This window comes from Macaca fascicularis, chromosome 1 (assembly GCF_037993035.2).
Source record: "Macaca fascicularis isolate 582-1 chromosome 1, T2T-MFA8v1.1".
Lineage (NCBI taxonomy): Eukaryota > Metazoa > Chordata > Mammalia > Primates > Cercopithecidae > Macaca > Macaca fascicularis.
Genome location: NC_088375.1, coordinates 214,323,878 through 214,338,054, shown reverse-complemented (window position 1 = coordinate 214,338,054; position 14,177 = coordinate 214,323,878). Strand labels below are relative to the sequence as shown.

Genomic DNA, 14,177 nt, shown 5'->3' with positions numbered 1-14,177 from the left:
AGCCACCGAGCAGCGAGCAGCTGGGACTACGGGTGCATGCCACCACGCCCAGCTAATGTTTTTGTTTGTTTTTTAGTAGAGACGAGGTCTCACTATATTGCCCAGGGCTGAAGCAAGGGTTCTCTGACTTCTAAATGTCAAGTGCTCTGGGCAACACTTCACCACAGCCATCTGCCAGCCTCGAGTCCAGTGACAAGAGGGACCAAGATGGTTTACAAGTCGCTCCTATTCTCTGCAAATCCAGCTTATTAAACTCGGAGTTCACAAAGAATAAAGGGTTAATTCCTAGCTTTCTTGAGTGGGGCAGGAGGGAGAAAAACGCATAAATTTTAAATAGAGGACTGGACAATTACTAGCTCCCCAGTCCCCGTTTTGAGAATATTCAGAGAGAGCAACAGGAGGCACAGCTCCGTTAAATACTAACTCTAACAAGTTTTCTGATGCATACAATTCATTCTGATACATGCAATTTAAAAAATAGTGGCAGGAATTTGTTTCAGGTCAAAATGACAAAAGTTTAAATTCAGATGATGAAACAGTCAAAACCAGAGGGAGAATCCCGCTTTCTAAATCTTTCTCAGAAGGAAACAGAGGGTCAATATTTGAGTGGCAGGCACTGTGCTAGATCCCAGGAACACAGAGATTTACAATAAAACATACAAAGTGCTACAAAAACCAGATCTAGAGGCCGGGTGCGGTGGCTCACACCTGTAATCTCAGCATTTGGGAGGCCAAGGCACGTAGATCACCTGAGGTCAGGAGTTGGAGACTAGCCTGGCCAACAAGGTGAAACCCCATCTCTACTAAACATACAAAAATTAGCTGGGCATGGTGGTGTGGGCCTGTAATCCCAGCTACTTGAGAGGCTGAGGCAGGAGAATTGCTTAAACCCAGGAGGTGGAGGTTGCAGTGAGCTGGGATCATGTCACTGCACTCCAGCCTGGGCAACAAGAGCAAGACTCCGTCTCAGGAAAAAAAAAAAAAAAAAAGAAAAGAAAAGAAAAAGAAAATCTAGAAAGATAAGTATGTTCAAAGTCTGCGACATTGACTACTGACTTCTACTAACAAGAAGGGCCTTCTTTTTGTTGGTCTTCAGTCTGACTCAGAAATACAAGGTTTCAAAACCAAATGCATTTATATATTTGAAGTTTTCTATTTTTACTTAAAAAAATTTTTTTTTGGCTGGGCGCGGTGTCTCACGCCTGTAATCCCAGCACTTTGGGAGGCTGAGGCAGGTGGATCACGAAGTCAGGAGATCGAGACCATCCTGGCTAACACGGTGAAACCCTGTCTCTATTAAAAAATACAAAAAAATTAGCTGGGCGTGGTGGCAGGTGCCTGTAGTCCCAGCTACTCAGGAGGTTGAGGCAGGAGAATGGCTTGAAACCCGGGAGGCAGAGCTTGCAGTGAGCCGCACTGCACTCCATGGAGCCTGGGCAACAGAGTGAGACTTTTGAGATGGAGTCTCGCTGTGTCACCCAGGCTGGAGTACTAGGGTGCAATCTCTGCTCATTGCAACCTCCGCCTCCCAGGTTGAAGCAATTCTCCTGCCTCTGCCTCCCAAGTAGCCTATTACATGTGCACACCACCACGCCTGGCTAATTTTCACATTTTTGGTAGAGACGGCCCAGGCTGGTCTTGAACTCCTGACCTCAAGTGACCCACCTGCCTCAGCCTCCCAAAGGGCTGGGATTATAGGCATGAGCCACCGTGCCCGGCCTTCGTTTTAATTTATGCATAGAAATAATGTAACTGCTTATCTGAGTTATTTCCCCAGGTTACCAAATTCAGTTGGTCCTAAAAGCAATTCTCCTGCCTCTCCTAAAAGCGCAGAAACACCAAACTTGTACCACAGATGCAGCCTCGCTAAAGGTACATTTGATGTACAAACTGAAAGGTTTACATGAAATGTAACAAACTTCAGTGGGTGTCAGCCATTTCCTGGGTTCCGCTCAGGATTGCAGCATAAAACGGCCATCACTGCGTCATCTGCCAAATGTCTGTGATCTCACATTCATGACAACACAAGCTCTTGGGAGCCACCAGGTGTAAAACTTCAACCACTGGATTAATGACTCACGTGTGCAGGAAGCCCAAAGGACCCGTATTAAGCAGGGAAGGACGACAAAAAGGCAAGCTGGGGTGGGGGTGGGAGTCATGACTGCTGAACATGTTGGTGCACATGCCATGTCATGGTATTTCCTGATGCGTCAATGACAATGACTAAACCACACATGTGTGAGCTTGCTATCAATCTTCCCTTCTCTAAAATCCCAGAATCTAGTGCTGGAGTGGGCAGCTGACGAATGTGTGGGAAGTAACACCACATCACTGAGAAGCTGTTCTCCAACAACAGGACTGAAAACCAGAGCCAAGATGGTGAACTCCCAACAGGCTTAGCACAGTAACAGGTCATCCACATCCACTTTGAACAGTGCACACTCCATCTCAAGTCTCCAACACCTTCACATGTTGAGTTACTTTCACCTTTGAACACTATCATTCTGTTCTCTCAGATGTGTCCTGGCGGCCGTCCCTGCTATTTACCAACACTGTCCCCCAAAAATAAGCGACCTAGAACATTGAGTTTAAAAAATATTCCGGCCAGGTGCTGTGGCTCACACCTGTAATCCCAGCAGTTTGGGAGGCCGAAGCGGGCAGATCACCTGAGGTCGGGAGTTCCAAGATCAGCCTGACCAACATGGAGAAACCCTGTCTCTACTAAAAATACAAAATTCGCCGGGCGTGGTGGCGCGTGCCTGTAATCTCAGCTACTCAGGAGGCTGAGGCAGAAGAATCACTTGAACCCAGGAGGTGGAGATTGCAGTGAGCCGAGATCACGCCATTGCACTCCAGAGTGGGCAACAAGAGTGAAACTCCGTCTCAAAAAAAAAAAAAAAAAAAAAAAAAAAAATTCCGAGCCAGGCACAGTGGCTCATACTTGTTGTAATCTCAATGTTTTGGGAGGCTGAGATGGGAGGATCACCTGAGGCCAGGAGTTCCAAACCAGCCCGGGCAACAGAGCAAGATCCTACCAAAATAATAAAAAAAAAAAAGTTAAAAATTAGCTGGGTGTGGTGACACACACTTATAGTCCCAGCTATTTGGAAGGCAGAGGTGGAAGGATCGCTTGAGCCCAGGAGTTTGAGGCTGCAGTAAGCTATGATCATGCCACTGCACACCAGCGTGGGTGGCAGAGCAAGATCCCGTTTCCAAAAATTAACAAAAAAAAAAAAAAAAAGAAATTCGGAGACAATGTCATGAACTGTCCTCCCTAAATTCTTATGTTGAAGTCCTAATCTCCAGTACCTCAGAGTCATATTGGGAGATGGGGTCTTTAAGGGGATAAATTAAGAGTTCATTAGTGTGGGTCCTAATCCGGTAACACTGATGTCCTTATAGGAAGAAGAAATTTGGACACAGACAAGTACAGAGGTGAGGTGACATAAATACACAGGGAAAAGACAGCCATTTATAAGCCAAGGAGAAAGGCCTAGAACAGATCCTTCCCTCAGGGGCCTCAGGAGAAACCAACCTTGCTGACTCCTTGATGTTGGACCTCTAGCCTTCAGAACTGGAGAAAATATTAATACATTTTTGTTTAAACCTGTCTGTGGTACTTTGTTATGGTCCCCCCTAGAAAACTAATACAGTGATTAAAATAAGATTACTGGCCAGGCATGGTGGCACATGCCTACCCCAGCTACTTGGGAGGCTGAGGCAGGAGAATCGCTTGAGCCAGGAGTTTGAGTCTAGCCTAGGTAACACAGTGAGACCCCCATCTCTAAGAAACATAAGGCTCCTTATCCATCAGGAAATGGGCCACAACACAGTATTGCTTGGCTCTTCTTCCCTGTATATTCTTCTGGTTGGCAGAAAGTGTGGAGGTTATACAGAGAAATGTCAGAGCTGGAGGGGCTGCAACAAATGATTTGAGTTCAACTCACTTTTCCAGAGAATCAGAAGGTTAAGTGACTTGCCCAAGGTAGAACTGCTAGTCCTGGTTCCAAAGTGGACACAGACTACAGGTAGCTGTACACTCTCGGAGGGTCCCAGGCACTGCTTCTCGTGTTTTCCACGGAGAGTGAGTGAACGTACATGTCTTGGGGATCAGACAGCAGAGCCTACCTGAAGCACTCCTGCTGCTTTGTTTCTGGGAAATCTCGTTTCATCTTACCAACTCTTGTGGGCTCCATACTACCTTCCATTTGTGTCAATATTACCATGAAGCAGTATACTCTGCAGTATCTTTGAATAAAACTGATGCCCCAGAAAGAGGCACCATATTTCTTTTGTTCCTACGCTTATCCCATTTGAGAGGCAGAGAAACGAGGAATGGTTTCTAGTACCTTCCCAACTGAAAAGCACAGGTCTGGAAAAAGATGGCTCCTTCCCAGAAATGCTTTTTACAAAGTTTGTTACCACAGACAAAACAGGAGGTCTTGAAATGCATTCCAGAAAGTAAAGTAAGGCAGGTATTAACCAGTATTAAAATAATGCCTATGCTGAAAGACTTAAGCTGGTATTCTTTAATGGAGATTTTAAGAAATAAAGATTGCACATCAAGTAGTTTCAGTTTTCTCTGCAGCTCTGTTCTTCATCTACACGGACAAGTGAGCCAAATGAGGCACCAGGTTTGACCCCGGTGGCAGCTAGGCATCTGGTGGCCACAGCTCAGAAGGAACTCACATCTCTTGCTCACCTGGCTTCTCTTCCCTGCTCCCTGGCTTTTGAAACTCGAGGCTGTATATACTTCATTCTTGTTCATCTTTTACCAAGTAAGCTTCTAACAGTTTAATAATCTGATTTAAAAATCTGCGAATCAAAAAAAAAATACGCTAACCAATGCCCATTAATTTTATGGCATGACCCTCTCGTTCTTGCTGTCAAGAGTTTGCTGCTTGAACTATCAGTGTACAAAACCACTAAAGGAGGCACCGAAGGAGGATGAGTGGTCAAGCCTGGCTTCAATCTAACTCCTTCACTTATTACACATCCTGAATTTGGGGGAAATCAACTAAATTTATTTGCTTCTGAAAATTGAGGATAATTTCATATATCTTTGAAAATATATCTGTGAGAATTTGAGATAATGTGATTTAAAGCATGTAGCAATAAGAAACTACAATGTAGTTTAAACAAAACAGAACTTTTGTGAAATTGGATGTTTTGGCTCTCATTTTTAAAAAGTCTTTCCTAAGATACTAAATGCATTACTAACTGTAGCGTAGTGAACATAGTTCAGTATCTCTTTGGAATTGAAGACTCTCACATTGCTTCTAGGTATTACTCTAAAAAAACAAGGATTGTGAACGTGAAGCCCATCAATTTAAAGATGAGGAAATCAAGGCTCAGGGAGATTAAGTGGTGGCCAGGGTCATACATCTGGTAAGTGACACAGTCTTCAAGGACCACTGTGCAGGACCACAGCCATAGATGTTAGGACACTGGACTGAACGGTATACTCTGACCGGGAGTCAATCTCAATTTGCAACAGAAGAACATTTATTATTCTATAGACTATATCAGCAAGTTTGAGTTACACAAACAGGTAACAAGGAATTTAGGTCTGACAGAATGAATTCATCAGAGCAAAAGTTCTCAAAACAGTAGAATGGATGAGCAGGATGTGAAACTCAGGGAATTAGGAAAAAGAGTATTTATTTGTTGGTATTAGACAAAGCACACAAAGATAGGAGAGACTGAATGACTAAGGTTTCTTTCAGAATCATAAATAAAAGAGCAAGGATTTCTAACATTCCAGGTCATGATTACTAAGCAGATCCCATGTCCAAAAAATTCAGTTTTCTGAGAAAATCCCCATTCTGGAATTTTTCTTACTTCCTGGAACATAAGTTCACAGTTTATAAAAGCAAGCTGCTCATTTAGCAACATAAAGTTCTGATAGAAGCTGTGGCTCCTGGTGGGGAAAAGCTCTCACGAGTATCAGCGTCCTGCAAACTGGACGAATTCACAGGATGAATTTTCCTACAATGAGTACACCGCGAGGAAACCAGAGTGTCCCACAACCAGGATATGAGAATGACCAAATACCTGGAGTGTCCTAAAAAAAGACTTAAGGGATTGCTTAGTAACTTGTGACATAAAAATGAACAAACAAAAAACCCCCAAAGTGTAGCCAAGATAGTATCCTCCAGTAATCCAAGGTCTAATTTTGACAGTTATCAAAATTAACAGCCACACTGACTTGACTATTGGCAAAGTTGACAATAATTTCATTTCCAAGCCCTCTGCTCTCTTAAACATGTGCTTGGCTGGGCGCAGTGGCTCATACCTGTAATTCCAACACTTTGTGAGGCCAAGGCAGGAGGATCAACTGAGGTCAGGAATTCGTAATCAGCCTGGCCAACCTGGTGAAACGCCATCTCTACTAAAAATACAAAAATTTGCTGGGTGTGGTGGCACATGCCTGTAGTCCCAGCTACTCAGGAGGCTGAGGCGGGAGGATTGCTTGAACCAGGGAGGCAGGGGCTGCAGTGAGCCAAGACCCCACCACTTCACTCCAGCCTGGGTGAAAGGGCGAGACTCTATCTCAAAAATAAAATAAAAATAATATCTGAACAGAGCCTGATGTGGAAGAAGCTCAGCTAGTGTTAGGTGTTATGACTATTACTAGTTACATTAATAAGCCAGACTATACTTTATGAGACATACTCTAGGCACCACAGAGTTCTGTTTTGCCAAGCAAAGATTTGATAGTGAACAGTGTTAATTATACATTATATACAATATCAGGAGAAAAAAAAGAGTTGTAATTTTTGAGGAAAATTGCTTCAGCCTGTTGAGGCCTCCTTTGCCATACCAGTGGTTGACAAGACAGAATTAAGAACAGTTAAAACAGTCAAAAAGTTGATAAAATTAAATCATCAAAGGTAGAAAGTTTTTCCAACAGGAAAAAAGCCACTGAAATTAGCAATCTTGTGGAAAAGAACAGAAGAAAGAATAGGGCCAGGTATGGTGACTCACACGTGTAATTCTGGCACTTTGGAAAGCCCAGGTGGGAAGACCGTGTGAGGCCAGGAGTTCAAGACCAGCCTGGGCAAAATAATGAGGCCCTGTCTCTAGAAAAGACAAATTAGCCAGGCATTTCTTAGCTTGCCTGTAGTCCCAGCTACTTGGGAGGCTGAGATGGGGAGAACTGCTTGAGCACAGAAGTTCAAAGCCGCAGTGAGCCAAGATCATACCACTGCACTGCAGCCTTAGTGACACAGCAAACTCCATTTCAAAAAAATAAGTAAAAGAATACAGCTATAAAGATGATAGAGATTAATTTCTTTAAAAAAGAAAATAATGTAGCTGAATAGGGGTACTGTTTAGCCATCTGTAATGGCTTCTAAACAAATCTTTGTCAAGTGGTTCCTAAGCCAAGAGCTTCAACAGTTCTGGTTCCTTGGCTTTGGCTCTGCAGAAGTGAGTGACCATCTGTTCCACCATGAAAATGCAAAAGCAAAATCTACATGCTAGAGAGTAATGTCAACCAGAACCTCTGGGGAAACAGTTTAATGGTCTTTTCCAATTAAGAATAGAATTTCTCTTCTTTCATAGCTAAAATTAGAATTTTTGCTTAATCCAAAGAAAGATAAATTAATCAGGTTCCAAAAATAGGAGACCTTAACTATAATCCTAAATTTTTAGTTTCTCTTAGTTAAATGCAGTATTTAATGAATATGGGTGGTGAGCTTCGTTCTCATGACATATCAAGATGGCAAGAGGATCACAGCCTGACAGAATAATTTCATAGGCTCTTTAAAGTAAGTATTAAGAATTGGTTAGCAAACCTTGACAAGGGCTAACAAAATCTGGAAAAACAGGAATGAAGAAAAAACAAATGTCAAAAGATATTAGCATATTGTTTAGTTTTGTTGTCATGTCATTTTCCTGTTAATTATACCCAAAAGACATGATTAAAACATACACCTGTTTCCTAAGATTCATACAGGATCAGGTTGCCTTTAATTAAGTCCATGTGGATGGTTAATCAGAATCCATCTGCAATGAATGCTTGTGTCAGTGCTAAGGAAAGGTCTCCACATTTCGCAGCAATGGTGTCTTTTCTTCCTCATTTTGTAGGTTAAGAAGCCAACAATTGGCCGGGCGTGGTGGCTCACGCCTGTAATCGCAGCACTTTGGGAGGCCGAGGCGGGCAGATCACGAGGTCAGGAGATGGAGACCATCCTGGTTAACACGGTGAAACCCCGTCTCTACTAAAAATACAAAAATTAGCCGGGCGTGGTAGCAGGTGCCTGTAGTCCCAGCTACTCGGAGGCTGAGGCAGGAGAATGGTGTGAACCCAGGAGGCGGAGCTTGCAGTGAGCCGAGATCACGCCACTGCACTCCAGCCCGGGCGACAAAGCGAGACGCGTCTCAAAAAAAAAAAAAAGCCAACAATCTCTCTCCCAGCACTTTCTGAGACTCATTTATCAAAGGTAGCTTGTAGGTAGTTTCAGAGTGTATGAAACACTCTAAATGAGGTCACTAAGCCACCAACAGAGTACTGAAGCTATTGATCCATGCTAGAGATTTCTGGGATTACCTCTGGGGTTTGTTGTTCCCCTTTCTGAACAGAGAAATAAAAACTATAAACGTGTTCTGCTCCTTTGGAATGCCTGGAAGGGAAAAATCAAACATTCTTTTATCTCAATGTAAGTAAGGTGTATGTCTTTGACAGCTGTGGATGTTCGTGGAAGAGTGCAATGACCCTCCTGTTTTTTCCCTTTACATATGTTGAAACAAACTGTCCTTATAGTTAACAGAATGTTAGAGTTGGAAGAAACTTTAAATGTTCTAAACTTCTCAGCCTGTGCTTAAGTGCCTGGTGTGCAATACAGCCACCAGGTGATTACTCAGTCTTTTAAAAAGCAGTATCGTAAAGCAAAGAAACCAACCAAAATCTCCCAACTTTTGATTCCAGAAGAGTATAGAATTCTGAGCACAGGTACCTAACATCCATACTATTAAGAATCATTACTTGCTAGAGAGCACAAGAGAAATTACTACAATTTCTTTCTAGAATTTGATATCTAGGGTTTATCTGTTATCTTCTGCAGTACTGTTAATTTTTTCTAGTCCAAGGACTTATCTGAACATTGAACATTTATTGAACATGAAAGATTGTACTCTATGATCTTGAAAGCAGTCCTTAATAAAACACAAAATGATTTTTTAAACCTTTGATTCACTAAGTAATTAGCATTCAATGTATCTGGAAACATCATTTACCCTCTCTAAGAATTCCAAAGCACATGAACTGGAGCTTGTATTTAAAAAGGAAAATGATGGTGTTCATTTCAAGGAGTAGAAAAGACTTGAAGTGAGGGTGACACTTAGCACTTATATACTTCTGAAGACATACTATACTCAAAACCTTTAAATATAAGCTACGGTTCAGCAGCTTTTAAAATTTCATGTTTATTCATATTTTTCAAAATATATGTACATAAAAAAAGGAAGATTTACAACAGGAAAGATTGCCTTACATGCAACACAAATTCCAATGAACTCATGATGGGATCACACATGATCATGATCTAATTCAAGCCAATCTTCTCAAGTCCATTTCCCAGCCATACTTTAGGCTACAGAAGGGATCCCAGGAGACAAAAGTGGAATGAGTAAGAAACAAACATCTTTTGCCTCTGGCAGTACTTAAGGGGCCAGAAGATGTACTTCAAAAAGTTTAAGACAATTAAAATGTCAAGTGCCACAGGGAAGAGAAATGATAACCAGAAATTGGTATTTCTAGCTAGTACTATTTAACACAACTTCACAATACTAAAACAAATACAAATAAGAAAGGGTTAGGTAGTTGGGCTTCATTTACTTTTCTTCCTTTTTTTTTTTTAATATCTCAAAAAGGAAGCCACTTGCTTGATATCAAAAGTGCTGTGGAAAGAAAGGAGGGGAAAAAACCCACAAATAAATGTGGAATCTATTTTACCAAACTGTGTATTTTTCCACTTAACATTTCTACATTAGCAATGATGTAACTCTCCAATATTGCCTTATAAAAAAGGCAAACAAGAAGTGACAACTCATGCTCCCAATATTAAAAAATATATTTAAACGTATGATCAAGAAGATTTGGGCTGGGAACAGTGGCTCACATCTGTAATCCCAGGATTGTGGGAGGCTGAGGTGGGCAGATCATGAGGTCAGGTGATCGAGACCATCCTGGCTAACATGGTAAAACCCCATCTCTACTAAAAATACAAAAAATTAGCTGGGCGTGGTGGCACGCGCCTGTAGTCCCAATTCGGGAGGCTGAGGCAGGAGAATTGCTTGAATCTGAGAGGCGGAGGTTGCAGTAAGCCAAAATCATGCCACTGCATTCCAGCCTGGGTGACAGAGCGAGACTCTGTCTCAAAAAAAAAAAAAAAAAAAATTTGTTTTGGTTTTTGGTAACACAGGTGACACCAGAAATCACAAATCAACATATTTCTGTACTTCCCCTTCAGTCAAAAACCAAGTGGGATAGGCCGGGCATGGTGGCTCACTCCTGTAATCCCAGCACTTTGGGAGGTGGATCACCTGAGGTCAGGAGTTCGAGACCAGCCTGACCAACACGGTGAAACCCCATTTCTACTAAAAATACAAATAAATTGCCAGGCAGGCGTGGTGGTGCACACCTGTAATCCCAGCTACTTGGCAGGCTGAAGCAGGAGAATTGCTTGAACCCAGGAGGCGGAGGTTGCAGTGAGCCAAGATTGTGCCACTGCACTCCAGGGCACGTGAGCAAGACTCTGTCTCAAAATAACAATAACAACAACAACAACAACAAAAACAAGTGATATAGAGAACTTGTGCTTGCTGTTAAGGGAATGCAATACTTTGGGCCAGTGAAAAATACATGGAAATTGATCAATATGAAAACTAACCCAAAGAAGTCATGTATCTTCAAAATCTAATGAGATCACACTGTTTTTGGCTTATTCCCAAAGCTGTCTCTGTGTTTATAGTTGGAGAGAAAAGGTTAGTGGAGTGGCTTTTATAAATAAGATTAATTATTACAGCTATCACTGAAGTTTCCAGGCAGGAGGCTTTACAATTCAGTCAGTGCTATATTTCACCTCCATTTTACTTCCAGGACCTGACTGACATACCATTCTTGATGCTTTCTACAAATATAAAAATCGTTGCAACTGTTCAGATAAAATTGGAAGGGAAAAAAAAGGCAAAGCTGACCATAAAAACAATAGGGGTTGGGGGAGGGGGCAAAAAAGGACAAGTATAGATTACATAGTTGAGGAAAGTCCAGGATTATTGCAGAAATTAAAATGAACAAGGAAAAGGGCAGGCACCAAGAAAAGCACCTAAAGCTAGCAAATGCCTACACTGGTTTATTTATAGTCCCTCCCCACAATGTTCATAGGGGAGGAAAATAATGTAATTTGAAAAGCATCAAAACTAAACAAATGCACACTGACCTTAGAAAATAAGATTTTGAATTTCATCATGATACCCTTTTTTCCTATAAAATTTACTTTTTCACTCTGAAAGACTTCTTCATGGTGGATTTACCCTTGCCCGGCAATTTTACTTCCTTTCTTGCACTGGTTGCAGGCTTCTTTGAGGAGCCACCACTAGGTTTCTTGATGACTGTGGGTGAGGGTCTGGCTTTCTTGGCAGGAGTTTTGGCCTTAGGAGGGGCTTTCTTGGGCAAGGGCCTAGCTTTCCCCCGCTGGGCAGCTGAGACTTTAGGTGTAGGTTTGGACCCTCTCTGCTTCACAGACGTGGCCTTCCCTGGGGACTTGGCTGGGGTTTTCTTCTGCAACCTGTGAGAACCAAAGAGCAAAGACCATCACTTCTTAAGAAATCTGTTTTCTTGGGACAACCAGAAGCTTTCTAAAGAGAAATGGCAGGCCGGGCACGGTGGCTCACGCCTGTAAACCCAGCACTCTGGGAGGCCGAGACGGGTGGATCACGAGGTCAGGAGATCGAGACCATCCTGGCTAACACGGTGAAACCCAGTCTCTACTAAAAAATACAAAAAACTAGCTGGGCGAGGTGGCGGGCGCCTGTAGTCCCGGCTACTCTGGAGGCTGAGGCAGGAGAATGGCGTAAACCCGGGAGGCGGAGCTTGCAGTGAGCTGAGATCCGGCCACTGCACTCCAGCCTGGGCGACAGAGCGAGACTCTGTCTCAAAAAAAAAAAAAAAAAAAAGAGAGAGAGAGAGAGAAATGGCATATGAAACGGTCACTTATGTTAAGAATAGGAATGTGACAATTTTTTTACTAGAGATTTTACTAAAATAAAATTCAACCAATTCATGAAGTCTAGACATAATTTCATGACGTTTTTCCTAGGGAAATGTGGAATTATTTTTCTTTGAATAACTAAACTGGGGATACACACAGCCTTGCCCTAAAAGTTTGGAGCCCTTGATTTTCTTTTTTTTTTTTTTTTTTTTTTGAGACGGAGTCTTGCTCTGTGCCCCAGGCTGGAGTGCAGTGGCGCGATCTCGGCTCACTGCAAGCTCCGCCTCCCCGGGTTCACGCCATTCTCCTGCCTCAGCCTCCCGAGTAGCTGGGACTACAGGCGCCCGCCACCTCGCCCAGCTAATTTTCTTGTATTTTTAGTAGAGATGGGGTTTCACCGTGTTAGCCAGGATGGTCTCGATCTCCTGACCTCGTGATCTGCCCGTCTCGGCCTCCCAAAGTGCTGGGATTACAGGCTTGAGCCACCGCGCCCGGCCTGAGCCCTTGATTTTCAAGAGAGAAGATCAATCCAAATTTATATAAAGAACTTGAGAGGGGTCCTGAGTTTCTGAAACACTTTTTAGCTTCAGCCCCTCCTATAGTACTATTTTTCAGCTCTGAGGTATTTAGTGTCCTCCCCACAAGGGGTTTTCACCTTCTCTTAGGTGGCGGCTCTTCATCCTCAGAGTCTTCTTCTGATGACTCATCTTCATCCTCATCCTCATCTCTAGAATCGTCTGGCTCTTTCTTCGGAAATAGAACTCCTGGGCTATGGGGGGAAAATTAGATTAAAACACAAGTCCCATATAAGACAAGAAAAATAATGTGAACCTAGATGCTCTTACCTGGACATTTCCCACTTCTTCCCACCCTTCCCAAAAATGTCAAGTTAGGTTACATGTATCAGGTTACAATTTACCGTATTTTGAACATACATATAAAGTTATGCCAAATCTATAAAAATCCTGTACCATGCCTAATTCTATACCCACTATTTAATAAAATTAACCCATAATCATTTATTTAGTAAACAACTACTTAAACCCCTAATATGTGTCTGGCACTGTATTAGCCAATGAGTACACAGCAATGAACGGTCTGCATGGAATACACACTTCAGCCTCATAATAAATACTGGCAAAAGACCTCCAAGTCTTAACAGAAGACCTCAAAGGCCTAAATCTCTTCAAAGCTTTACAGAAATTCAGCAAGGATCTCCTAAACTCTTTTTTGTCCTTGGTGGTATAAACCTTGATTCCTTTGATTAACATGTCCTTAAATAACATATATACATACATATATGTGTGTGTGTTTCTTGTTTTTTTCAGACACAGGGTCTTGCTATGTTGCTCAGGCTGGAATCAAATTCCTAGGCTCAAGGGATCCTCCCACCTCACCTTCCCAAGTAGCTAGGACTACAAGTGCATCCCACTACACCTGGCAGAATGTAACATTTTGTATGTGTGACTTTGGGAATTTAATTTAATGTTTGAAAAATTCATATAATATGTATTCAGCCAAGTAACTTATGTTTGTACAGAAAAATATAAGAAAGTTACACAATAGTCTTGCTAAAACAGGGTCTTAGTGGTATATGTTATGAACTTTACTGGAAATCAAAAGGCTTTAACACCGGTGCATGAAACAATGCTTGGACCACAGGAGGTGCTCAATACATTTTTTTGTTTCAAAGAATAAATAAGGTATTTGCAAGAGACAAATTTTCAAGTAAAAGTGTCCCTGTCTCTACAGTATGAAGGCAGAGTTAAGATTCTTGGAAACAGTCAATGTTCTCCCCACTTGGTATTGGACAATTAAAACTTATACATACAATCCCATCACTTTGGGAGGCTGAGGCGGGAGGACTGCTTGAGCCCAGGAGATCAAGGCCAGCCTGGATAACATGGCGAGACCCCATCTCTACAAAAAACACAAAAATTAGCCGGGTGTGGTGGCACACAT

At 42.3% G+C, this 14,177-nt stretch overlaps 1 protein-coding gene across 23 annotated transcripts in view; it reads right to left on the bottom strand.

The window, feature by feature from the left end:
* Window positions 1–9,411: 9,411 nt before the first annotated feature.
* The window catches only part of HP1BP3 (heterochromatin protein 1 binding protein 3), a 46,878-nt gene continuing 42,112 nt past the window's right edge, over window positions 9,412–14,177 (bottom strand). For all 23 annotated transcript variants that reach the window (XR_012425043.1, XR_012425046.1, XR_012425041.1 and 20 more), the window contains 2 exons: window positions 12,871–12,984; window positions 9,412–11,792 (listed from right to left, as the gene is read on the bottom strand). Coding sequence is in view for 17 of the 23 variants with exons in the window: in XM_045379100.3 (XP_045235035.1) it covers window positions 11,498–11,792; window positions 12,871–12,984 (409 nt within the window). In the remaining 6 variants the exon portion in view is untranslated. The remainder of the gene's footprint in view (window positions 11,793–12,870; window positions 12,985–14,177) is intronic.